The 27,969-nt window shown below is 45.1% G+C and overlaps 1 protein-coding gene across 1 annotated transcript in view; it reads right to left on the bottom strand.

Annotated features, from left to right (window-relative positions):
- Positions 1 to 5,864: 5,864 nt before the first annotated feature.
- The window catches only part of steap2 (STEAP family member 2, metalloreductase), a 40,233-nt gene continuing 18,128 nt past the window's right edge, over positions 5,865 to 27,969 (bottom strand). Inside the window, exons 2-6 of the mRNA XM_031307793.2 lie at positions 26,437 to 26,886; positions 25,130 to 25,296; positions 11,675 to 12,202; positions 9,380 to 9,544; positions 5,865 to 6,463 (exon numbers count right to left, since the gene is read on the bottom strand). Of these exons, the coding sequence (XP_031163653.1) occupies positions 6,170 to 6,463; positions 9,380 to 9,544; positions 11,675 to 12,202; positions 25,130 to 25,296; positions 26,437 to 26,827 (1,545 nt within the window). The 5' untranslated portion in view covers positions 26,828 to 26,886 and the 3' untranslated portion in view covers positions 5,865 to 6,169. The remainder of the gene's footprint in view (positions 6,464 to 9,379; positions 9,545 to 11,674; positions 12,203 to 25,129; positions 25,297 to 26,436; positions 26,887 to 27,969) is intronic.

Genomic DNA, 27,969 nt, shown 5'->3' with positions numbered 1-27,969 from the left:
GCCACGATGAGATTGTAATGTGAGATTTAAGTGTGATTAGGTTCATTAAAATTATTTTTATACAATGTATTTGGCGCCTCAGCTCTTCTTCTCATCATGTTCACAGGTCAGCGGTATGGGCTAACACGTACAGGTCAGACAGACAAACGCAGCACCCATTTAATTCAGAGTTTCTTACCTGAAGTGCATTCAGACTTTGGGAGGAAACATGAGAATTCCACTCAGCAAGAACACAGCTGGTAAGGTGTGTTCAAACCCAGGACCGTCTGGCGTTTAGATGGCTCTTTGTGCTTGGGGCCTGTTCCAAGAAGCAGTTTTACAGAGCTATTTGAAACAACTTCGCAGAGAAAAACTAAGAGCCCTGTCTAATCTAGAACATAGACATACAGTAGATACTTATTAGGTTATGTTTCAAAACATTGGGGGGGGGCACTAATAACCGGAGGATTTTGGGGATCATCACCCTGATGATTTTGAGTGTCAAACACTTAAATTTCCTGCATTCTGGTGAATTTGAATACAACAATTTATGTTGCAAATGTCTTTTATTTATGTAAAGGAAATAATTATTCTCCTGTATTGTTCAAAACTTTCTGCATTTCCAAAACATCACCACGTGATTCGGGATGTTTTTAAAGAATCGTACTGTACATCTCAACAGTCAACAACCAATCTATTGGAGAATGAGACCTTGTTAAAGCCATAAGCTCCGAAATTTAAATCTACATAAAAGGCATTTAAAATCACAAGAAATCACATCAGTTTGTCACTGTCCTGTTGTGTTCTTTTTCTAAATCTTGTGTATACTATTGTAATCTGTTTCTGTCTGTAACTGATGTTGTGTTTTGTCCCAAACAGGTCTCTCTTGAGAATGAGACCAGGGGGCTGTTTCACAAAACCAAGATAAGGGATTAAGCCAGAATATTCCAGTTATCCTGGATGGATTTAGCCTTGACTTGGTTGCACAAAAGCAGAGGCACCTAAATTACCATGGAGATGTATTCTGTGCAGCTAGCCTGCTCCTGACCAGGCTAACAGCCAGGATTAATAATCCTGGAACCTTTTCTGATCACTCAGCAGTGGTTTTACCTTATTATTAATAGCCTGCATTAAAATACAATGCAGACCTCACAGTCTGTTAAAGAAAGCCGTGAACGCGCATCTATCCAAATGACTTCATCCTGACTCCACCTAGTCTCTCCTCCTCAGCCTGACTCCACCTAGTCTCTCCTCCTCAGCCTGACTCCACCTAGTCTCTCCTCCTCAGCCTGACTCGACCTAGTCTCTCCTCCTCAGCCCGACTCCACCTAGTCTCTCCTCCTCAGTCTGACTCGACCTAGTCTCTCCTCCTCAGCCTGACTCGACCTAGTCTCTCCTCCTCAGCCCGGCTCGAACAAGTCTCTTCTCCTCAGTCTGACTCCACCTAGTCTCTCCTCCTCAGCCCGACTCCACCTAGTCTCTCCTCCTCAGCCCGGCTCAAACTAGTCTCTTCTCCTCAGCCTGACTCCACCTAGTCTCTCCTCCTCAGCCCGACTCGATCTAGTCTCTCCTCCTCAGTCTGACTCGATCTAGTCTCTCCTCCTCAGTCTGACTCCACCTAGTCTCTCCTCCTCAGCCCGGCTCGAACTAGTCTCTCCTCCTCAGTCTGACTCCACCTAGTCTCTCCTCCTCAGCCCGACTCGATCTAGTCTCTCCTCCTCAGCCCGACTCCACCTAGTCTCTCCTCCTCAGCCTGACTCGATCTAGTCTCTCCTCCTCAGCCTGACTCCACCTAGTCTCTCCTCCTCAGCCCGACTCCACCTAGTCTCTCCTCCTCAGCCCGGCTCGAACTAGTCTCTCCTCCTCAGCCCGACTCCACCTAGTCTCTCCTCCTCAGTCTGACTCCACCTAGTCTCTCCTCCTCAGTCTGACTCCACCTAGTCTCTCCTCCTCAGCCCGGCTCGAACTAGTCTCTCCTCCTCAGCCCGACTCCACCTAGTCTCTCCTCCTCAGTCTGACTCCACCTAGTCTCTCCTCCTCAGTCTGACTCCACCTAGTCTCTCCTCCTCAGTCTGACTCCACCTAGTCTCTCCTCCTCAGCCTGACTCCACCTAGTCTCTCCTCCTCAGTCTGACTCCATCTAGTCTCTCCTCCTCAGCCTGACTCCACCTAGTCTCTCCTCCTCAGCCCGACTCCACCTAGTCTCTCCTCCTCAGCCCGACTCGATCTAGTCTCTCCTCCTCAGCCTGACTCCACCTAGTCTCTCCTCCTCAGCCTGACTCCACCTAGTCTCTCCTCCTTAGCCTGACTCCACCTAGTCTCTCCTCCTCAGCCTGACTCCACCTAGTCTCTCCTCCTCAGTCTGACTCCATCTAGTCTCTCCTCCTCAGTCTGACTCCACCTAGTCTCTCCTCCTCAGCCTGACTCCACCTAGTCTCTCCTCCTCAGCCCGACTCCACCTAGTCTCTCCTCCTCAGCCCGACTCCACCTAGTCTCTCCTCCTCAGCCCGACTCGATCTAGTCTCTCCTCCTCAGCCTGACTCCACCTAGTCTGTGCTCCTCAGCCTGACTCGATCTAGTCTCTCCTCCTCAGCCTGACTTGGCCTTCGTGAAACACACCAAGCCAGGATGCACAGATTAGACTAGGTCAAGCCTCGCTTTATCAGTTATCCTGGATTTATAAATTCTGCTTTTGTGCAATTGCCCCCTGTGTGTCCCAATGAGGTTTCCTGTATAAAGGTTAAATACATTTGAAGCTTGCATGGCCATGCCTAAACATTCATAAACAGGTCTCTGACTCTGAAAAATATTGAAGCTGTATTTTTATCAAGGTCCAAAAGAGATGGAATGTGAATAAAACTCTACGTTTCGGTGAATTAACTGGCAAGATATAGAGCAGAAAACACAAACAAGACTGTCTAAAATATTTTGCTGCAGCCATTGCTTTTTAACACATTTCACTAGAGTCTGAAGACAAACCAGTAGAGACTAGACACGCCTGAGATAAAGGATCCATCACATTTTTGTTTATTTCCTGTTACAGTTACTGTACATCACTGCTGCATTGTAATGCAAGTGAAGGGACGGAAAGATTTCAAAATTTTTGTGAGAGTCACATGAGTTAAAGTATTAGTTCACTGATCACCTTCCTGCTGTAAGAAACGGCTGCATTTACGTGACATACTGTTAACACGATAACAGGGCAAAAGATTCACATCAGCACACTATGGCACGCTAAACAGAGCTGTGCGAATGGAATGGTACACATACAGTACATTAAATACACTGAAAAGGAGGTCATCTGAAGTATAGTATCTGAAGTATTTTCCGTTTCGACTTGACAACTTCACTAACTGCATCAGCACTGCGTTCAAATAAATGCAAAACAGAAAGTCTTAATTGAGATGAAATTCTTAATCGACACCGCTACAGGTAAAACTATTCATTTATTCTCACGTTTAGTTTTAAAGTATCACTTAATACAAGACAGTCTACAGACAGGCTGATGTTTTTGCACCTTTTTTTCCAATGTAGATATGCTATTAGTGTTGAAAAGAGGCAGATACTCCTTATTATAAAGAAAACAAAATTTGACTTAACCCTTGTGTTGTACTCGGGTCAAATTTGACCCGTTTTCAAAGTTTGTTATATCAGAAATATGGGTATCTTTGTACCAAAATGCCAAAATATAACATGGATGTATGCATGTACGTTGTATGGAACCCATACAACGTTCTTTGCAGGTCAAATTAATGATTACTTATATTGAATGTTGGGTGTTTTACTGAACATGTTTAAACGGTTTTAAAACAGTATATCCTGACTAAACTTTGACATACACTAGTCTGTGATCCACTCAACATCCTCTGATCTTAACTATTAGTCAAAATAATTCAAGTCTGCCTTTTTAACTCAAAAATGAAGTATAGTATCATTGTATTAGGTTTATTGACCATGAATTTAAAACAAAACGTTGAAAAAAAGTGACAAAAACATTTAAAAAAGTGTCAAAAGCATAAAAAAGAGCCAAAAATGCTAAAAAAAAACAAAAAAAACATGAAAAATTCAATTTCACTTTTCACCTGGATGGACAAGTTCATGGTCAAAGGGAAGACAACACGAGGGTTAAGGAGTTGGATCGATAGATGTCGTTATTTCAACTCAATGGCAGAAGTTCTTCACTTTTTGAAAGAAAATAGATCTTTTAATTGATGATTCCGAATATCAGATTCTACGCTTACGAAAATACTTAATAATGATTAATTGGTGGAAGTAATTACACACAAATAAGTACATATTTGTGAAAGAACAAAGGAGTTTTTGCTAAGAATCAACCCAAAAAATTACACAATGGAGCTTTAAGCTATGGATTCAAAATGTGTTGACATTTAAATTCAATTCTTAATTGAAACTAAGCCATGACTCACTGATTAGAGCGTGACACATGGGCACCAGATCCAGTGTTACAGACCTGGCACACAGAGAACAACACAATCAACAAATCCTCCAAACATTTCTTGACAGTTTGCAGTGCGACATCGTCACCAAAAAAAATAGAACAATGTCAAACACTGAAGGAGATAATAGTAACCAGTATTATGCCCCAACCTGATGAATATGTGAATTCTTCTATGTCGCTTACACATTTTTCAATTCAGGAAACAACTCTCAGCTCTCCATTGACTTGTATTACTGGAAGGTTTCCTCCTCGTCAATTTTGTCTGCTAGCAAACAACAGAAAAATGCCTAAAAGCTGCTGTGTGGTGATATTCACTACCAACAGGGTAAAGAACTCATAATTAAAAGTTTTTAGAAGCTGCCGACCCGAAAAACTGAGCTTTCATAAAGACAAAAGTGGATACAGACGTGAGGAATCAGCAGAGAGAATGAGGAGACTGTGGGATCCTGACACTAAACTAACATTATGTCCCACGTTACATTTGCAGCAAGCATTTTGTTAGGAAGTAAAATATCCAAATGTCAGTTTTAGGCTAACTATATGTCTGTAAGTTAAGCTAACACCTGTAACGTGGGACATAACGTTAGCTTTAGTGTCAGGATCCCACAGTCTCCCCATTCTCTCTGCTGATTCCTCACGTCTGTATCCACTTTTGTTTTCATTAAGGCAACACTATGTAACTTTTCCCTCTTCAGTCCCCCTACAGGTTGTCTCATTGGAACTACAGCTCGCACGGCTGTAGTTCTAATGAGACAACCTGTAGGGGGACCAAAGAGGGAAAAGTTACATGGTGTTGCTTTAAAGCTCTGTTTTTTGGGCCGGCAGCTTATAAAAACTTAAGTCATTGGTTCTTTACCCTGTTGGTAGTGAATATCACCACACAGCAGCATTTAGGCATTTTTCTGTTGTTTTCTAGCAGACAAAATTGACGAGGAGGAAACCTTCCAGTAATACAAGTCAATGGAGAGTTGTCCGCTCCCCCCGGTGGGGACGGGACGGGCTCTGTCTCTATAGTCGCCATCCTCCTTGACATCAGAACACAAAGACAGGAACAAAGTATTAGTAAAATATTAGTCTTGCCCCTCCGCTTCCGCTCTCTGTGTGTGTTGCCGTTCTCAAAATCCCATTGAGCTAGCAAGAAACTTTGGGCTGTGCAACAAGGCAGGCCTGCTAGGTTCTTTCTGTGAATGATTGTAAAGATTAACAAAGAAAATGTTTATAGCATTTCCTCTCTAACTGGGAGGTTTTGGGACTGATTGGTGGGATTGCTGTGGAGGAAGTACACACAGAGATACACTGGTAAGAGCCAATGAGGTTTAACTATGTATCCAGATAATATAAATAGCTCACGTTACTGTATTGTGTCAACAGTTAACTTCATTTAATATTGCATGTGGTGTTTTTTTTTTGCGGGATGCAAATGTTCCACCAAAACAAGTTCCTTCCTGAGACTATTCTGCTGAGCCCTGCCCTGTGTCCGGAGCTTAGGAAGGAAAGATAAGAATATTCCATTTTACAATTTAGGTGGACAAACTGTAACATAATAGGCATACAAGGTCAGTAGTTATGGTAACAGCTAATAAGTACCCAATTCACACATTAGCAAAAACTGTTCACAGTAACAAAGTATGGGTAATATGCCATTTCATTGAGAACCATGAGAATAAATAGTGTTCATTTGCTTCAATAAAACAGCTAATGGCAGTATATGACAGCTCTGTGCTGCAGCGATCACATGATGGTGACTCTCTCTGGCGAAACGTGGGCAGCCGAGCCCACTGGCTCCAGGCGCTGGCACCGGTAGTGACTGCTGTCCACGCCCCGGCGGATCTGGTGCAGCTTGCGGGCCACACAGGGGAGCAGCATCAGCACCTTCCCCAGGATGACACACACGGGCAGGGCCAGGGCCACCACAAAGCTGGGGGGTAGGTAGAAACGGTAGGCTTCCTCCTCAAAGGCTCTCTTCCAGCCAAACAGCAGGCCGTGGAGGGTAGCGATGAGCAGAGCGATGTAGCCCAGCGTGGACTGGAGCAGAGACAGGAAGACTCATGATGGTACATACAGTAATATAACTGCTGCGATCATACAGCAAAGAGAGGGAAGCCAGCGAGCCATGTCAGCAGCGGTGGAAGAAGTACTCAGATCCTTTACTTAATTAAAAGTGCTAATACCACACTGTAAAAATACTCTGTCACAAGTAGAAGCCCTGCAGTTAAAATGTTACTTAAGTAGAAGTCTGTAAGTATCATCAGGAAAAATGTACTTAAAGTAAAAGTACCCAATGCAGAATAATCTCTCACATTTTCGAAACTGGAAATGATCCAAACTGTTCTGTCAATCGACTAAGTGTTCAATCATCTAATCATTTCAGCTGGACTTGTAGGCTATTATATTATAGTTTATTTTAAATAAAACATTGTATTTTATAAACTACATGTGTTTTGTGTGCAGAAATCTTAATGTGTAAAGTCACTAGTAACTAAAGCTGTCAGGTGAATGTAGTGGAGTAAAAAGTACAATATTTCTCTCTGAAATGTAGCGGAGTAGAAGTAGAAAGTGGCATGAAAAGAAAAGACTTGAGTGAAGTACAAGTACCTTAACATTTGTACTTAAGTACAGTACTTGAGTAAATGTACTTAGTTAAGCTTGTTTTACAGTTCTGTGGAGGCTCCACGCAGAGCTTTCGCCGTAGCCTACATAAGTGGCCTGATGTTTATACTTGTGCGCTGGTGTGTGCGTCGAGCCGGCATGTGTGTGTGTGTGTGGGGAGTGTGTTAGAGCGAGGGAGAAAGTGAGAGAGTGATGGCGATTAGCTTCTGAGCGAGTAGCGACTCTAGAGTCATAGTGAGAGAAACAAAGTGTCTCCCCTGTTCTTTCTGAGCACAGGGGAGACACAAGTTAACCCTCTCCTTGATTTCATGTTGTTGATGGAGAAGGAGAACCAGGACATGAGTCGGGGGAAATGCAACGCTACCAAGCCACGGCCGAGCGACGTGCGTCGCCGCGACGTGTAGTTACATTTTTCGAGAGGTGCACGTCAGGCTACGGCGGAGGGTCCGGCGTAGACGCAGATCCCTCTGCGTCTACGCCGGACCCGCCGCCGTCGATTCAACGCACAACTACAAAAAGGCCTTTACATTCCACCGCTGCATGTCATACACACAACTCCAGATACACTGTAACACTCCCATGTGACAAACTTCAATCTGTGGTAATCATATCCAACATACCATATTTACTCTATTGAAGCTATTCCTGGTGCTTACTAAGCCTTTACTGTTTATATCAGGGGCTTTCAAACTCTGAGTTGCCAAAGGGCAAAGGGAGAGACGTCAAGCCAAGATATTGTGTGAGGTGAAAGCAGGGGCGGAGCCAGACATTGCAAACATCCAGGTCTCAGCCCAAACCTGCGGGGGTTTGGGCCTGCATCCTGTTTTATATCTAATTGCTCTCTGTCTTCACCATTCTGAAACCAGAACACAGTAAATGTTGAGGATGACTCATTTTCACTCCTGACGCCAAAAATGAGGCAAAAACGGTCTGAGGTTTCTGTTTTTAAGTTACATACTGTAACGTAGGCAGGGCTTTAAATGACCTCTTTGCTCAGCAGCCAACACGGCTAGCAGATGTTTAAAGTTACCTCCCAATTGGACTTTCCACCAGCCACGTGTGTTTGTTTTTTCCCTAACTAACTTTACTTTACGGTTCGTCTTCTCCGTTTCAGTGGAGCTTGTAATCGATACCGCAAGCTAGGTGCATAGCCGACAGTTGTACAAAGCGTCACAACATAAGTGCTCATGGGAAATGTAGGATTAGAACTATGAGCAGATAAAGATAAAGATTATGTTTCCAAGCTAAACACACAGAACCGGCCAAATTTCTTGCCAACATTTCTGCAGCCGGCCAATTCAAACAGACGCAGTTGTTCCCTTGATTCATCACCGGCCAAAATGGCTAGTAACTTTACAATGTTGCCTGCCAAAGTTAATTTTCACCCGCATTTGGCGGGTTGGCAGGTGTCAATGTAAAGCCCTCTAGGTAGGGTAGGTAATTTGATGTAAACTGCATTACTAATCTCTTTTGCTTCGTTGATTTGCCGGTCCAGTCAGAGAGACTGAGGGGAAATGACACAAGGTTGAAGTTATTTTAAAAACCTAAACGATTCAGGGCTTTTGAAAAAATATTCTGGAACCCTAGCAGCCACCCCGTCGCTCCACCCCTGGGTAAAAGGACAGGTGCATGCTTGCTGGTGAAAGTTAGTTTTTTGTATTTTGACTTGCTGATTTGACATGCTTGCCAACACGGTTAGCAGTTTAGTCTCTTCTAATATCTCCTGTATGCTCTCTTCTAATATCTCCTGTATGCTCTCTTCTAATATCTCCTGTGTGCTCTCTTCCACTGTCCCCCCTACTGCTCTACTACTACTACTCCCCCTCCCTTGGTGTCTTCTCCACCGTCTCTGCCACCACCTCTTCCACTGTCTCAGTTGCGATTTTAGACTCTTTTTAGGGGGGCTCAAGCGGTGGCTGAGACTGTTTAATACAGGGGCAAACGATACGTGCTGGCGGCAGGAAACTTCACTCCGTGTGTCTGTGCCTGGTCCATAATGTACAACGTTAGCGGGACAACATTAGCGGGACAACTCGGTGGGCGTTGCCTTCTCAGCATGAGAAATACAAGGTGTGGCGTGTGAGCGTGTGTCTCACGGTCAATGCATGAGGCTTGAGAACCCTAACGTTAACAGTTATCTGACGTTTTTTGCTAGGCTAGCTAGCTAGCTTCAATAATGTTAACGTGTGTTCAGCTCTTTGAATCCTGGTCAAAAACAGAGGCTAGTTGTACCAGTGCCATGTGTTGATATTAAAGCCAAGATACTACTAGCAAGGGAGGACCCACCCACATTTGTTTTTGCTTCCTACGCCCATGGTAATAAGTTTGTACCTGTATGAAGCTGAACTCCCTCCAGTTGAGCGTGCTGTGGACCGAGGGAATGGAGGTGATGGCCAGCAGCGACAGGAGTCCAAGACTCATGATCCCAAAGGAAACGTACATCTCCACCCTCCACACCTCCTCCTCATTCCACGCATTCTCCACATTAGCATGGACCTGCCAACACAAGATGCAATTTATCACAATCATCATCTTTCACTTGTTGTTTTATGCATGGTGTTCACAAGGGCTACATCTCATAACCCTTATTTCAAAGCTCTTATTTCTGCCCCGAGGACCGAGGAGCGAGCATCGAGGAGGGATCATCGAGGAGCTATAGGCGAGGATACATGAGAGCTGACTTCCCGGAAGTAGTGCAGCTGAAGGAGTTGCTAACTCTGCCCAAACAGCTGACGTATTCATTTGAGGAGGAAGGAAAGGACGTCTCATCTCTCTCCAGTGCCTTCTCGCTGGGAGGGACTAAGACGCAAGGAAGGGAGGCAAGTGGAGGACTCGAGGAGGCAATTTAAGGGTTATGAGATGCAGCTAAGGTCTGTCTGTCTGTCCACACAGCCAGCATGTTTTGTTTTCGGTTGGGTTTGGTTTGTCTTTTGGGTACTGTTTTCCACCTACTCACCTTCACACATTCAGTCACTACAGTACTAATACTACTGAAATACGTAAATAATGTTTTATCCTATTTTATAGTCATATTTAATTTGGGTTAAATAAATTGTTTTTAATTTAGTCCTTAACTATGTGTGGTCTCCCTTCTTTTGTAGTGAATTTGAGCTGGTTCATGACAGTGGCCAGATTAACTGAATCTGACTGAAGGCAGGTTACATTCAGAAACCCGTATCTCACTCAAAACAGCATGGATGTTTTTTTTTCCAAGTTTGTATGTGTGTGGAAGCACCAGAGACACAAAATAACACCCCAAATCCCAGAAAAAGTGATTTTTTCATAATATGGGCACTTTAAAGAGTCATTGTCCTATTCCAGTCGGGTGTTAATGTACCAGCCTAACTGTAATTTGTAGTACCAGACAAATGCCACCGGACAGCAGTATAGCTACATTTGAAGTACGGTATGAGACCCGTGCAAGTCATTACATTTTCCACAAGTTCCTGCTACTGTTTCATAATAAAAGCCTGAATCTCTCTACAGACATTTTAATTTGAAACAGATACAGGAAGCAGTTTTCCCCACAGAATGACAGTGTAACTGTTTTCATCTGTTGAAAATATTTTAAAGAATACATTACAGAGAGAGAGAAAGAGAGAGAGAGAGAGAGAGAGAGAGAGAGAGAGAGAGAGAGAGAGAGAGAGAGAGAGCAGGGCAATGAGGGACTGAGAACGTCCGTTACATTCAAGCCATTGCCAAATAAGTTGTTTTAAAGCTAATTAAGACTATCAGCTCTACACCTCTCTCTCTCTGGATTTCTCAGTATGACTATGTTTAGAAACTTGGTCGTCCAGCGCCTTTCGTGCACAGAAGCTTGAGTGAAGATAGTTAGAGGGGTGGGGATGGTGCGCGATCAAGGTAGGCTTGCGCCATGTGGACGCGCTGACAGTATTGTTGTCATTACTTAGAATTCCTCATGGGGGAGACAGAAACTACACAGTATAGCTCTAAGGTGTAAACATGCATGAATACCCAGGTTACTAAAGGAGTTATCTAGGTCTGTTAACCAGAAGTCTCGCATTGCCAGACCCTCCTCCACAGCGCTGTGGAGGAGGGTCTGGCTAGTCCACACAGCATTCCTGGATGGGAGAAAAACGTGCTCTGGTTTATTGGCATTTCTTTAGACCAATCACAATCGTCCTGGGCGGTTCTAAGCACCAGAACGGAGCAACGGTGCCTCTGCTAAATAGCCTCGGGAAGGAACTTGTTTTGGTGGAACGTGTACGTTCAAAAGTAGTTTTAGTCGTGCAACAGAAAACTCAGATTGGACAGATAGTCTAGCTAGCTGTCTGGATTTACCCTGCAGAGATCTGAGGAGCAGTTAACCATAGTCCTCAGAAACCCACCAGAGTTTAAAATACCAACACAAAGAAAGCAGAAGGTGACCGACATCTGTGCGAGAATGAGGCACATCCCATGGAATTTCCGGCGCAACCTGAACAATCCCCAAAATGAAACGTTGTTGATATAGACCGCAAAAGGAGTTATCTTGGTCTGTTAACCAGGGTATGAGAATTCCGATTTTAGCCAGGGTAAGATGTTTACATGGCGTTTGAGAAACCAGGGTATTGCCTTTACCTGAATACTGCTTGTAAACGCACTGACTGTGGACATGGCACTAACCTGCTGGTAGGCGGTGTTGAGCAGCAGGTACCTCTCAGACCTCCTCATGGGCAGGCAGAGGCTGTAGAGAACATGCACAGCAGCCAGGAAGAAGCTGAGGAGGCCCAGCTGTTTGCGGCTCTGCAGCCAGCCCTCCAGCCAGTGTGGGAAATGCCTGTACTTGGTACCAAAGTAGAGCTGGTGGGCGGCTGCCAGCTGGCCTGCCAGGTACACCAGGGCCAGGAGAGTGATGGCAACAGTGGGCAGCGTCTGGTTCACCATCTCTATTGGGATCTTGTAGAAGTCACTCTGCTTATATTTCACATATGGGTGGATGATATCTCGTACAAAAGAGTAAGCAAAAAAGAAGATGGAGAGGGCCACAGCAGCAAGGACAGGGCCCTTCCAGCCAGGAAATAACCGTATGGGAATGTTCTCAATATCCCGCGAAGAGGACAGGGTGCCCATATCCACCGGCAGGAAGTTGAGCTGGCGGGCTAATTCCATAATCTGCTGTCGAGCCTCCACCGAGTCACTACAGATGTACACCTACACAGAGCCAGGATTACAGAGAGGAAGATTGGTTAGACATACAGTGAAGACAACCAAGCTGCGAAACCGTACCAGTCCAGTCCGGTGAGGATGCGTGGGATTTCCCCCTTTCTGGTCTACATATCCCTGCTTCTGTTGAATTATTTTTGTCCTTGGTGGAGACAAAATGTACCCCCTTTCAAAGTGATCAATGCTACTTCACCAACAGAACATATATTATATACCTAAAATAAAAGTATTCTAAGCTAAGTAAAGTGCTGTCATGTGAACAGTCTATAGTGCCATAGAACGATAAATTCCGAGTGGCAGTTGCTGGTTGTATTTAGCTGCTACAGAGCTCCGGGACGCTGGCTACCGGCGGCAATTTGTTCACCCGCCAATAGGAGACTGTGAGCCGGCTACAGGCACCTCCAGATGACGGTGCTTTCAGGGGCCGTGGTAGTGGCGTTTAGACAGAAAAAGTGAGCATCACGCAGCGATGACGGTTAAGTTTAGGCACCAAAACGACTAGATAAGTTTAGGACAAAGATGGTGGTTTGGTTTAAAGGTCCTATGACATGCAGCTTTTTGAATGCTTTTATATAGGCCTTAGTGGTCCCCTAATACTGTATCTGAAGTCTCTTTTATATAGACCTTAGTGGTCCCCTAATACTGTATCTGAAGTCTCTTTTATATAGGCCTTAGTGGTCCCCTAATACTGTATCTGAAGTCTCTTTTATATAGGCCTTAGTGGTCCCTATACTGTATCTGAAGTCTCTTTTATATAGGCCTTAGTGGTCCCCTAATACTGTATCTGAAGTCTCTTTTATATAGGCCTTAGAGGTCCCTATACTGTATCTGAAGTCTCTTTTATATAGACCTTAGTGGTCCCCTAATACTGTATCTGAAGTCTCTTTTATATAGGCCTTAGTGGTCCCCTAATACTGTATCTGAAGTCTCTTTTATATAGGCCTTAGTGGTCCCCTAATACTGTATCTGAAGTCTCTTTTATATAGACCTTAGTGGTCCCTAATACTGTATCTGAAGTCTCTTTTATATAGACCTTAGTGGTCCCCTAATACTGCATTTGAAGTCTCTTTTATATAGGCCTTAGTGGTCCCCTAATACTGTATCTGAAGTCTCTTTTATATAGGCCTTAGTGGTCCCTATACTGTATCTGAAGTCTCTTTTATATAGGCCTTAGAGGTCCCTATACTGTATCTGAAGTCTCTTTTATATAGACCTTAGTGGTCCCCTAATACTGTATCTGAAGTCTCTTTTATATAGGCCTTAGTGGTCCCCTAATACTGTATCTGAAGTCTCTTTTATATAGGCCTTAGTGGTCTCCTAATACTGTATCTGAAGTCTCTTTTATATAGGCCTTAGTGGTCCCCTAATACTGTATCTGAAGTCTCTTTTATATAGACCTTAGTGGTCCCCTAATACTGTATCTGAAGTCTCTTTTATATAGGCCTTAGTGGTCCCTAGTACTGTATCTGAAGTCTCTTTTATATAGACCTTAGTGGTCCCTAATACTGTATCTGAAGTCTCTTTTATATAGGCCTTAGTGGTCCCTAATACTGTATCTGAAGTCTCTTTTATATAGGCCTTAGTGGTCCCCTAATACTGTATCTGAAGTCTCTTTTATATAGACCTTAGTGGTCCCCTAATACTGTATCTGAAGTCTCTTTTATATAGGCCTTAGTGGTCCCCTAATACTGTATCTGAAGTCTCTTTTATATAGACCTTAGTGGTCCCCTAATACTGTATCTGAAGTCTCTTTTATATAGGCCTTAGTGGTCCCCTAATCCCCGTTACGACTCGCAGGACAAACGGGAACACTTTGTCCGAAAGTAAGGATTCTTTCGGCCTCCCGTCTGTCCCGGGACGCCGCGCTGCCGGGGGGGGTCCTAAAAATAGCGGACCGGCGCCCGGCCCCCCGCGCCGGCCCGGCCCTCGATCCGGGACCGGGCCCGTGGCCCCGGGCCCCCCTCCGGCCGGGCGGCGCCAAACCTATCGTTTTTTCAAAACGTTCCCGTTTGTCCCGTTTCGGGACCTGTTCCGACTTCGGCCACCAGGTGGCGCGTTTTTTATCTCCCCGCGGGACAATCGGGAACACTTTGGACAAAAGGGAACACGGGCTCATCCGAAATGTCCCGAAATGTTCCCAATTGTCCCTTGGACGAACGGGAACACTTTCGGGACAAACGGGAACACTTTTAGAAGTGCCGAAGGACAAACGGGAACACTTGTGACATTTGGGAAGGACGATCGGCAACACTTTCGGCCATTCGGGAAGGACAATCGGGAACACTTTTGCCATTTGGGAAGGACAATTGGGAACACTTTTGCCATTCGGGAAGGACAATAGGGAACACTTTTGCCATTTGGGAAGGACAATCGCCAGGACCGTCGCCCCCATTGAGTCGCGTGCCAAATGTCCGCAGGACCCCGAGGGAGGCCAAAAACGTCCCAAACGGCAAAAGTGTTCCCAAAATCGCGCCGCCCGCCAGGGAGGGAGCCACAGGGCAGGGGTGCTGAGGTCTCCTTTCCCGGCGAGACTTCGCCCCTGCCCCCTGGACTGCCAGCGAAGCATCGGGAGGTCTTTCCGCCGCTTGGGAACACTTGGCTTTGGTTTTCAACAGTGGACTTGACTGTTCCCAATCAATGTGTCCCCTCCCCGAATGGCAATGGTGTCCCCAAATGTCCTCTGACCTTTGGGTCTTTTTAAATTTGGGACACTTGGGAACAAATCTTCCATTTGGGAAGGACAACTGGGAACACTTTGTCCATTTGGGAAGGACACTTGGGAACAGTCAACCCCCTATTAAAAACATGCCAAATGTCCTGGGTAGGGCTCGCTCCTACACATTGGGACATTTGGCCTGTTTTCAACAGGGTACTTGACTGATCCCAAATGTCCTTCCCAAATGGCAAAAGTGTTCCCAAATGTCTTCTGACCTTTGGGTCTTTTTCATTTGGGACACTTGGGAACAAATCTTCCATTTGGGAAGGACAATTGGGAACTCTTTGTCCATTTGGGAAGGACACTTGGGAACAGTCAACCCCCTATTAAAAACATGCCAAATGTCCTGGGTAGGGCTTGCTCCTACTTTACTTAAACATTGGGACATTTGGCCTGTTTTCAACAGGGGACTTGACTGTTCCCAAGTGTCCCCCCCAAATGGCAAAAGTGTTCCCAAATGTCCTCTGACCTTTGGGTATTTCTAATTTGGGACACTTGGGAACAAATCTTCCATTTGGGAAGGACAACTGGGAACACTTTTGCCATTTTTAGACAAACTGTCGTTAATTGGTAAACGTAAGGGAATCAATTAATTAATTAGGGAAACTGATAGGAATTTAGGACATTTGGGAAAATTTTTGCAACTTGGGAAGGACAAAAGGGAACACTTTTGCCATTTGGGAAGGACAATTGCAATCACTCAACCACCCTATTAAAAACAGGCCAAATGTCCTGATTTGGGCTTTCAACACTTTATTCAGAGAAACTAAGTCATTATTTAGGGAAACTAACTCATTATTTAGGGTAACTAAGTCATTATTTAGGGTAACTAAGTCATTATTTGTAGATACTAAGTCAATTTTTAGACAAACTGTCGTTAATTGGTAAACGTAAGGGAATCAATTAATTAATTAGGGAAACTGATAGGAATTTAGGACATTTGGGAACATTTTTGCAACTTGGGAAGGACAAAAGGAAACACTTTTGCCATTTGGGAAGGACAATTGGGAACACTTTTGCCATTTGGGAAGGACAATAGGGAACACTTTTGCCATTTGGGAAGGACAATTGGGAACACTTTTGCAACTTGGGAAGGACATTTGGGAACACTCAAGCAGCCTATTAAAAACAGGCCAAATGTCCTGGGTCGGGCGTTGAATCCTTTTTTTTGTGCCCCTGGTATACTAACTGACTTCCAGGGAGAGGAAGGGAGGCCAGACCGGGGCTTAGCCTGCAATCAGGCCTCGCGGTCGGACACCCTGCCCGGCTCGCACACCCCCTGATGGATGTGTGGAGTCTGGCATTTTTAGGTAGGACATTTGGGAACACTTTTGCCATTTGGGAAGGACACTTGGGAACACTCAACCGCCTATTAAAAACAGGCCAAATGTCCCGGGTTGGGCTTTGAACACTTGTATCACTTTGTTGTTTTTTTTCGTGCCCCTGGTATACTAACTGACTTCCAGGGAGAGGAAGGGAGGCCAGACTGGGGCTGAGCCCACATTCAGGCCTCACAGTCGGGCACCCTCCCAGGCCCACACACCCCCTGATGGATGTGGGTGTTTGAAAAATTTTTTCGTGCCCCTGGTATACTAACTGACTTCCAGGGACAGGAGGGGAGGCCAGACCGGAGCTGAGCCCACTCGCAGGCTTCACAGTCGGCCAAATGGCAAACTAAGTCATTATTTAGGGAAACTAACTCATTATTTAGGGTAACTAAGTCATTATTTAGGGTAACTAAGTCATTATTTAGAGAAACTAAGTCATTATTTGTAGATACTAAGTCAATTTTTGGACAAACTGTCGTTAATTGGTAAACGTAAGGGAATCAATTAATTAATTAGGGAAACTGATAGGAATTTAGGACATTTGGGAAAATTTTTGCAACTTGGGAAGGACAAAAGGGAACACTTTTGCCATTTGGGAAGGACAATTGGGAACACTTTTGCCATTTGGGAAGGACAATTGGGAACACTTTTGCCATTTGGGAAGGACAATAGGGAACACTTTTGCCATTTGGGAAGGACAATTGCAATCACTCAACCACCCTATTAAAAACAGGCCAAATGGGTTAGTTAGTATACCAGGGGCACGAACAATTTTTTCAAACACCCACATCCATCAGGGGGTGTGTGGGCCAGGGAGGGTGCCCGACTGTGAGGCCTGAATGTGGGCTCAGCCCCAGTCTGGCCTCCCCTCCTCTCCCTGGAAGTCAGTTAGTATACCAGGGGCACGAAAAAAAAAACCAAAGTGATACAAGTGTTCAAAGCCCGACCCGGGACATTTGGCCTGTTTTTAATAGGGCGTTGAGTGTTCCCAAGTGTCCTTCCCAAATGGAAGAAGTGTTCCCAAATGTCCTATCCTCCTGAGCAGCCATGCTAAGCGCTGCCCGACTGTGAGGCCTGAATGTGGGCTCAGCCCCAGTCTGGCCTCCCTTCTTCTCCCTGGAAGTCAGTTAGTATACCAGGGGCACGAAAAAAACCCCCAAAGTGATACAAGTGTTCAAAGCCCGACCCGGGACATTTGGCCTGTTTTTAATAGGGCGGTTGAGTGTTCCCAAGTGTCCTTCCCAAATGGAAGAAGTGTTCCCAAATGTCCTATCCTCCTGAGCAGCCATGCTAAGCGCTGCCCGACTGTGAGGCCTGAATGTGGGCTCAGTCCCAGTCTGGCCTCCCTTCCTCTCCCTGGAAGTCAGTTAGTATACCAGGGGCACGAAAAAAAAACCCAAAGTGATACAAGTGTTCAAAGGCCGACCCGGGACATTTGGCCTGTTTTTAATAGGGCGGTTGAGTGTTCCCAAGTGTCCTTCCCAAATGGAAGAAATGTTCCCAAATGTCCTATCCTCCTGAGCAGCCATGCTAAGCGCTGCCCGACTGTGAGGCCTGAATGTGGGCTCAGCCCCAGTCTGGCCACCCTTCCTCTCCCTGGAAGTCAGTTAGTATACCAGGGGCACGAACAATTTTTTCAAACACCCACATCCATCAGGGGGTGTGTGGGCCAGGGAGGGTGCCCGACTGTGAGGCCTGAATGTGGGCTCAGCCCCAGTCTGACCTCCCCTCCTCTCCCTGGAAGTCAGTTAGTATACCAGGGGCACGAAAAAAAAAACCAAAGTGATACAAGTGTTCAAAGCCCGACCCGGGACATTTGGCCTGTTTTTAATAGGGCGGTTGAGTGTTCCCAAGTGTCCTTCCCAAATGGAAGAAGTGTTCCCAAATGTCCTATCCTCCTGAGCAGCCATGCTAAGCGCTGCCTGACTGTGAGGCCTGAATGTGGGCTCAGCCCCAGTCTGGCCTCCCTTCCTCTCCCTGGAAGTCAGTTAGTATACCAGGGGCACGAAAAAAAAACCAAAGTGATACAAGTGTTCAAAGCCCGACCTGGGACATTTGGCCTGTTTTTAATAGGGCGGTTGAGTGTTCCCAAGTGTCCTTCCCAAATGGAAGAAGTGTTCCCAAATGTCCTTCCCAAATGGAAGAAGTGTTCCCAAGTGTCCCAAAATATAAGGGGCCAAAGGTCAAAAGGCCATTTCCAATGCTAATAATTTTTTTTTCACATTTAACATTGAAATAATGGCCTGGAACCTGTTCAATGTTGAAGAGGGCGTCCTGAATAATGGATGACTAATTTTTGGTGGACCTGGACCCATGGGAAGGGCCCCTACTGGCTCCTCAAAAAGGTTTCTGGACATTTGGGAACATTTCTTCCATTTCCCATGGCATTTTCAAAAAATATAAATATTCATAATTAATAAAGGAAAGCCCCCAGAGACCCCAGATTTCGCACAGTAGCGGGCTGCGGGCCCCTCTATAAAAGCGCACAATTATTTTTGCTCCAAAGCATCTAGAAAAAGAAAAGTCCCGTTCAAAATTCCCCCAAAACATGGCCTTGAGGATCGGTACGTCCAACACAATGTTGTTGCCGGGCCCAAATGGGGCGGGGCCAAGTTGGTTTGGAGTCGCTAGCACCTAGCGTGCTCGCGTGGGAGGCGGGACAAATGCAATTACAAATGAATGGGAGGATTTTATAAGGGAAAATGAATGGGAAATGTTCCCAAATGTCCGACCTTTAAACAGCCGTATTTCTTCCAAAAACGGAGCTACGCGCATAAAACCTGCACGCGAGCGTCCATCACAAACCATAGATTAAACGTGTAGGGCATGGTAACCGTAGACCATCAGGAATCCTATATGCTCAAGGCAAAGGTCCTGGGGGCTGGAACCAAGCCAATATTGTAGCCACGCCCCTCTTATGCAACATACTTGAAATTTGTTTCAATATTTCAATGACAAGTATCATTTTTTCACTTGTACTTGTTGGGTTTATAAGGGTTTTTTTTCCATTTGGGAACACTTTTGACATTTGGGAACACAAGGGGGTGTGCGAGCCGGGCAGGGTGTCCGACCGTGAGGCCTGATTGCAGGCTAAGCCCCGGTCTGGCCTCCCTTCCTCTCCCTGGAAGTCAGTTAGTATACCAGGGGCACAAAAAAAAAAAAAGGATTCAACGCCCGACCCAGGACATTTGGCCTGTTTTTAATAGGCTGCTTGAGTGTTCCCAAATGTCCTTCCCAAATGGCAAAAGTGTTCCCAAATGTCCTACCTAAAAATGCCAGAGTCCACACATCCATCAGGGGGTGTGCGAGCCGGGCAGGGTGTCCGACCGCGAGGCCCGATTGCAGGCTAAGCCCCGGTCTGGCCTCCCTTCCTCTGACTGGAAGTCAGTTAGTATACCAGGGGCACGAAAAAAAGTCAAAAAAAATTTAACAGAGTATTGAAAGCCCCACCGATCCAGGACATTTGGCCTGTTTTTAATAGGCTGCTTGAGTGTTCCCAAATGGAGGAAGTGTTCCCAAATGTCCTACCTAAAAATGCCAGAGTCCACACATCCATCAGGGGGTGTGCGAGCCGGGCAGGGTGTCCGACCGCGAGGCCTGATTGCAGGCTAAGCCCCGTTCTGGCCTCCCTTCCTCTGACTGGAAGACAGTTAGTATACCAGGGGCACGAAAAAAAGTCAAAAAAAATTTAACAAAGTATTGAAAGCCCCACCGATCCAGGACATTTGGCCTGTTTTTAATAGGGGGTTGGCTCCCCCCAAATGTCCTTCCCAAATGGAAGAAGTGTTCCCAAATGTCCTTCCCAAATGGAAGAAGTGTTCCCAAGTGTCCCAAAATATAAGGGGCCAAAGGTCAAAAGGCCATTTCCAATGCTAATAATTTTTTTTTCACATTTAACATTGAAATAATGGCCTGGAACCTGTTCCATGTTGAAGAGGGCGTCCTGAATAACGGATGACTAATTTTTGGTGGACCTGGACCCATGGGAAGGGCCCCTACTGGCTCCCCCAGAAGGGGTCTGGACATTTGGGAACACTTTTTCCATTTCATGAAACATTTTTTAGGCCTTTCCCTTAGTGCAAAATGGGACATTTGGCCTGTTTTTAATAGGGGAGTTGGCTCCCCCCAAATGTCCTTCCCAAATGGAAGAAGTGTTCCCAAATGGAAGAAATGTTCCCAAGTGTCCCAAAATATAAGGGGCCAAAGGTCAAAAGGGCATTTTCAATGCTAATAATTTTTTTTTCTCACATTTAACATTGAAATAATGGCCTGGTACCTGTTCAGTGTTGAAGAGCGCGTCCTGAATAACGGATGACTAATTTTTGGTGGACCTGGACCCATGGGAAGGGCCCCTACTGGCTCCTCAAAAAGGTTTTTGGACATTTGGGAACATTTCTTCCATTTCTCATGGCATTTTCAAAAAATATAAATATTCATAATTAATAAAGGAAAGCCCCCAGAGACCCCAGATTTCGCACAGTAGCGGGCTGCGGGCCCCTCTATAAAAGCGCACAATTATTTTTGCTCCAAAGCGTCTAGAACAAAAAAAGTCCCATTCAAAGTTCCCCCCAAAAATGGCCTTGAGGATCGGTACGTCCAACACAATGTTTAAATATAGTTTTGAACGGAGAAACTTTTGTTCTGAGCGTGCCAGCGCTCCGAAACTTTAATATGTTGTTGCCGGGCCCGAATGGGGCGGGGCCAAGTTGGTTTGGAGTCGCTAGCAACTAGCGTGCTTGCGTGGGAGGCGGGACAAATGCAATTACAAATGAATGAGAGGATTTTATAAGGGAAAATGAATGGGAAATGTTCCCAAATGTCCGACCTTCAAACTGCCGTATTTCTTCAAAAAACGGAGCTACGCGCGTAAAACCTGCACGCGAGCGGCCGCCACAAACCATAGATTAAACGTGTAGGGCGTGGTAACCGTAGACCATCAGGAATCCTATATGCTCAAGGCAAAGGTCCTGGGGGCTGGAACCAAGCCAATATTGTAGCCACGCCCCTTTTATGCAACATACTTGAAATTTGTTTCAATATTTCAATGACAAGTATAATTTTTTCACTTGTACTTGTTAGGTTTATAAGGGTTTTTTTCCATTTGGGAACACTTTTGACATTTGGGAACATCAGGGGGTGTGCGAGCCGGGCAGGGTGTCTGACCGCGAGGCCTGATTGCAGGCTAAGCCCCGGTCTGGCCTCCCTTCCTCTCCCTGGAAGTAAGTTAGTATACCAGGGGCACAAAAAAAAAAAAAAGGATTCAACGCCCGACCCAGGACATTTGGCCTGTTTTTAATAGGGTGGTTGAGTGTTCCCAATTGTCCTTCCCAAATGGAAGAAGTGTTCCCAAATGTCCTTCCCAAATGGAAGAAGTGTTCCCAAGTGTCCCACAATGTAAAACGTAAAGGTCAAAGAAGCCATTGTCAAAGGTCACAAAGCAATTTTCAATGCTAATATGCTGTTTCCCACACTTAACAGTAAAATTACGGCCTGGAACCTGTTCGATGTTACCGAGGGCGCTGTGGAGAATAAATGACCAAATTTTGGTGGTCCTAGACCCGTGGGAAGGGTCCCTACTGGCTCCCCCAGAAGGGGTCAGACAACACTTTTGAAAGCCCGGGACACTTGGCCTGTTTTTCATAGGCAGGTTTTAGTATTATCAATTGTCCTTCCCAAATGGCATAAGTGTTCCCAATTGTCCTATGCATCCCCCCCCCACTTTCAAATGGCAAAAGTGTTCCCGACTGGCAAAAGTGTTCCCGATTGTCCTATGCACCCCCCCTCTTCCACCACCACCAGACCCCCCCCAAGACCCCCAAGACCCCCACCCAGGCCACTGTAACCCCCCCCTTTCAAATGACAAAAGTGTTCCCGATTGGCAAAAGTGTTCCCGAATGTCCTATGCACCCCCCTCTCCCACCACCCCCCAAGACCCCCAAGACCCCCCCATTGCAGCCCCCACTCAGTTATTGCCACCAATTTTATACCAATTTTATACCCAAGTGTCAAAAGTGTACCCAATTGTCCCAAGCACATCTGCCCCCTACTGGCCATCACTCCTGCACCCCCTTACCACGTATTCCCAATTGTCAATATCGTTCCGAATCGTCAGATTCAAAAACAGCGCCTCCAACGGCCCGCGTGCATGCGTTCCCAAATTGCATAAGTGTGCCCAAATCGGCAACCCAAATGGCCAGAATGTGCCCAAAAAATCAACGCGTGTATGGCAAATGTCCCAAAACGCCGACCACATTTCCATTGGGGTACGTTTCGGCCAATGGCAATACCTTGCAATGCAAAATCAGGGACAATTGGGAATATATTCTACTGTATCTGAAGTCTCTTTTATATAGACCTTAGTGGTCCCCTAATACTGTATCTGAAGTCTCTTTTATATAGACCTTAGTGGTCCCCTAATACTGTATCTGAAGTCTCTTTTATATAGGCCTTAGTGGTCCCTAATACTGTATCTGAAGTCTCTTTTATATAGACCTTAGTGGTCCCCTAATACTGTATCTGAAGTCTCTTTTATATAGACCTTAGTGGTCCCTAATACTGTATCTGAAGTCTCTTTTATATAGACCTTAGTGGTCCCCTAATACTGTATCTGAAGTCTCTTTTATATAGGCCTTAGTGGTCCCCTAATACTGTATCTGAAGTCTCTTTTATATAGACCTTAGTGGTCCCCTAATACTGTATCTGAAGTCTCTTTTATATAGGCCTTAGTGGTCCCTAATACTGTATCTGAAGTCTCTTTTATATAGGCCTTAGTGGTCCCCTAATACTGTATCTGAAGTCTCTTTCCTGAAATTCAGCCTTGGTGCAGAATAATAGCCACTACGAGCCAGTCCCACAATGAGCTTTCCTTAGGACAGGGCGGGGCAAGGTGGAGGGTTGGGGTGTGGCCTTGACCAACTGCCTTTCCCTTATGACATCATAAAGGGAAGATTCCAGATCAGCCCATCTGAGCTTTCATTTTCTCAAAGGCAGAGCAGGATACCCAGGGCTCTGTTTACACCTATCGCCATTTCCAGCCACTGGGGGACCATAGGCAGGCTGGGGGAACTCATAAAGTGACATTTTTATGCCACGGGACCTTTAAAACACTCCTGACAAGTATTTGTTTTCGTCGCAAAGTGACCTCCGCTCGCCTGCATGAAAGCGCTGTGTTTTATGTTGACACCACGTTGTGCTATTTCATTTTGAGATTATGTTCCATTGAATATTGAAGTTCATAAATTGTGTGAATAAAAAGTGTTTCGGCATGGCTAGCCGAGTGGCACTAAAACCATGGTGGTACTGGAAGGGGGATTTAATTCTTGCATGTTTTGTTGTGCATAATCAAAACACATCCCCCCCTCTGCGTTTTTCACAAATTACACCCTGCTTATATGCTTAATATCAAACCATGCTTCTAGGGGCTTCTAACATATACTGTACATTTACCAGCCCCTTTACCCTAGTCCGTTGCCAGATTGTCAATGATGCATTTACTTTCCAGCCATCTGAACTTATTTGAACTTTTATGTAATAAGATTCCTTTATATTCCTGATTGCATGAGTCCTCCGTGAAACTCATGCATTTCATTTTAGCTTTAAGAAGCTTTGTAATGGCAGAACTGATGTTGTGCCCTGTAGTTTTATAATCCAAACCACTGATAAGGACAGTTGGCTGGCTGGGGGATTATTTCAGGAGCTCCATTGTATAGGAATTCATTTGCTTTGGATGTGAAGGCTTTTTTTTTTTTTTTTTTTAATAATCCGTGCCTTAATTATAACAGGATTAATGTTTCAGAGAGCAAGCAAGCCAGTTGCAGAAACTGGCTGCCATTTCATACTATAAGAAAAGACAGATCCTAACAAATCATGATGTCTTGTAGCCTTCAAATTGACTTAGGTTGTTCCACTTCTTGTCAATGAATACTGATTTGTTTCAACTTACTGAAACAAAATGCATAAACCAAAGGGGTGTAATACAAGCAAGTTTGACATAGCCAGTCTTTTTTTAGCGTTAGCTTTCTCCCAATCAGAGATAATGGTTATCTCGACTGTGGTTATCAACTTTCTTCATTAACCAAGGTTTTCTTTATCAGGCTCTTGTGTGTTGTCATAAAAGGGGGCATTTGGTGCGTTGTTTGACTCTAAAATGGACCGATTGCGTGCTGCCTGTTAAACGTACGTCCCGACCCAGAGCTGTCAAAAAGTGACGCCAAGAGTCCCGACCAAGCGTGTTTAGATATGACGCTAAAGGAGACTTTTTGCCTCAATAAAAAACGGCAAAGGCACCTGACCAAGCATCGCTTTTCCCTTCCCTAGAAGGAAGCACGGGTGTTGAAAGTGCAATCCACCAAGCTGCCCAGCACTTCAGAGACTCAGCCTCCCAGTAGTCCCTGCTGAGCTACAGCGATCACAATCAGTAGTTCAGTGATATTAAAACAGCCTTGCGAATAGCCCGGTGTACAGTCTCAGATTCTCTCCATCACCAACTTAATGTAAAGAAATGCAATATGACGCATACAGTTTGCGCTACTGTAATTGCGTGGCTTTTTTTAGTACGTGGCAACTGAACAAACAAACATTTCTGGTGAAATATTGTGAAAAGCCAATGAAATCTCCAGAAAAAGCTTGTAGTAGTGATGTCCAAAATGGAGCTTCATGAACCATTAGGTGTATTTGTTGGGGCCACTAGATGATGCTCTTGGTTTAAAGAAAAAGGCTCAAGGAATGGCATTTCAGTGTGCTTTGTTGAACAGAGAGAGACATCTAGTGGGCTCAGAAAATAAAGACAATGCTTCATGAAGCTTCATTTGGCCATCACTACATGTAAGTTGACCGTGAGTAAAGTTTGTTGGGTTATATGTCTGATTGTACCTGTGTGCTGGCGTCTTTGGGGCAGCTCTGCTGCATGGCCCAGGCTGAGATGACGTTGAAGCCTTTGACCGCGATAGAGTCTGGCAGCAGTGAAGCCAGATACTCTGCGTTAGACTCTGGATACTGGTTCACCCTCCTGTTGTTACTCACATCCACCAGGATCTTGCCTGCAGGACAACAAGAGAAACCCCCAGACACATTCATTTCCGTAGTTAAATGGATTACATTTATACTAAACTTTGGCTGTCGTTCTGCGTGAAATGCATCTGAAAGTAAAGCTGAAGCTCATATGAAGCTTTTTTTGTTGTTTTTTTTACAGAGAACATGGACTGTGGATTTTGTCCCTCATTTCTTACATTGTATTCTACTGAAAAGGGATCCCTTCACAGTCAGTGTGGACAGGAGGAATGATTACAGTGGCCTTTTAATGTACATATGGCATATGGGTTTTACCGTAAGATAGACTTTAAAAGATCAGAAGCTTTCCCGTAATATAGAGCAAACTCATAGTGTAGGCCATGGTTCACTGTTATCAAGGAGCTCACCAGCCTACTAGCCTGTTGGACTACATTGTGTCTTCCTTTTAAAAGACTCATAATTTTTTACCCTTTTACACACATAAACCTACCTATCTTTCCTTCAGTCATCCATTGTTTTCCTGTTTTGTTATGGAATGCATTTGTCATCACTTGTATACCAGTATAAAAGTGAAAAAGAAGGGTTGAGATAGTCTCCTTAGTGAGTGTTCTCAGCATAGGTGTAGACTTCGGGGGGGATGCAGGGGCTATGTCCCCGCCAATATTTAGAAGAGGTAGATTTGTCCCCCTCATGAAATATGAAAGACAACCCACTCCCCAAAAGAGGTAAAAAATAACTTCAGGGGGCTCAAAACATGTACAGAAAACAGGAACTGTCTACTTTGCAACATCGGGGAGTTAAAGAACACAACAGAAGCGTGCAAAATAAAGATAGCTTCTGACATTAACAAGGTCTCATTCTCTAACTGATGTGTTGTTGAGATGTACAGTACATGATTCCTAAATAAACATCCCGAAACACGTGGTGATGTTTTGAATTTGCAGAAAGTTTTGAACAACACAGAAGAATAATAATTTCCTTTACCCAAATAAAGACATTTGCAACATAAATTGTTGCATAAAAATTCACAAGAATGCAGGAAAGTGTTTGACGCTCACATTTTTTTTTGTGGAGGACCCCAATGTACCCCACAAATGTTGAAACTAAACCTACGCCCTTGGTTCTCAGTCTGTGTGTGTGTGTGTGTGTGTGTGTGTGTTGTTAGCTACCTTCCAGTAGATGCTTGAGGTCCCAAAGGACAGAGTAGTGCTCACGGCGGATCGCCAGGAACACAATGCTGGCTTTCCCCACAGCGTCTTCATGATGGGTCACATCCACCACATGAGGAAACGACTGGGCTGCCAGTTTGGGATGGCGGCTGCCGACCACAACATGGAAGCCACAGCGCAGAAGGCGGGTGGTCAAGCACTTGGAGAAGTCACCTGAGCCCAGGATGGCAACTGCGGGCTGGGCAGGCAGACAGGCTGTTCCTGTGTCTCCAACTCCGCTCTTGGCGCCATTGGGCAGGAAACAGGCCTGCGCGTGTCGGAGGTGGTGGGAGGACGGGGCTGTGAGGAACACAGGGCTCCTGCTGCCACCCAGCATAGAGATGGAGTCCATCCTTCCTCCCTGTCACTTCTTCTTCCCCCTGTTTTCTGCTTAGGAGGATTTCAGTGGGTCTAAGGGAGGTAAGAGGGAAAGGAAACGATGGGCATAAATAAAGGACCATTCAACGATTGGTTTTGTTGGGCATTTATTCTTGGCATCCCGCATATAGACAGGTAGAACAGTCAATGGAACTATTTCCAGGATAAACCCTTTGCCCCTCACCTTTCGCTCTCTGTGCGTTGCCGTTCTCGAAAAAACAAAATAGCAAGATACATGCTGAAAACGGCAAGTCTTGAAGAAAATTAGGACTGTTCAAAAAGGCAGCCCTGCTTGGTTCTTTTGGGGAATGATTGTAAAAATGTACAACTAATATGTTTAGGGCATTTCCTCTCTAACTGGGACGTTTTGCAACTGATTGGTGGGATTGCTGTGGAGGAAGTACACACGGAGATACACTGGTAAGAGCTAATGAGGTTTAACCATGTATCCATCTAAATAAATAGCTTAATGTACTGTATTGTGTGAACAATTAACTTTATTTAATATTGTATGTGGAGTTTTCTTTTGCAGGGTGCAAATTTTCCACCAAAACAAGTTCCTTCCCAAGACTATTTTGCAGAGCCACCGTCGCTGCGTCCGGAGTTTAGCCCCGCCAAAGACGATTGTGATTGGTTTAAAGAAATGCAAACAACCCCGAACCGTTTTTTTCTCCTATCCCAGAATGTATCTGTGATGTAGCCAGCCCAGACCTTACTCCACAGCGTGTGCTGTGGAGATAGGTCTGGCAAAGCGAGACTAATGGCGCATTCATGCCACCTCGGAATAACAGGGACCGCCCCCGTGATTATGTTGTTTTTCCGACTACCAGTGTTCACGTGGTTAGGATGGTCGGGATGCGTGTTCTTCTTCTTCTGTTATATTGGTGTTTGGCATAACAACTTGTTGCATGACTGCCACCAACTGTTGGGCGTAGCCTAGAGCATCAGGTGGTGAAAACATGGAGGCCACAATAATTTGCTGCTGTTTTCTTATGCGAGCATACAAACAGCACATCGTCAGGTGTTTGTGTTATCTGCAGGACAACAAACAGGAAAGGACATGGATAATGTGTTTTTATACATAGGCCTATTTATGAATAATTTGAAACATGTTAT

Source organism: Sander lucioperca, chromosome 23 (genome assembly GCF_008315115.2).
Source record: "Sander lucioperca isolate FBNREF2018 chromosome 23, SLUC_FBN_1.2, whole genome shotgun sequence".
Classification (NCBI taxonomy): domain Eukaryota; kingdom Metazoa; phylum Chordata; class Actinopteri; order Perciformes; family Percidae; genus Sander; species Sander lucioperca.
This window is presented reverse-complemented; position numbering and strand designations above follow the sequence as displayed.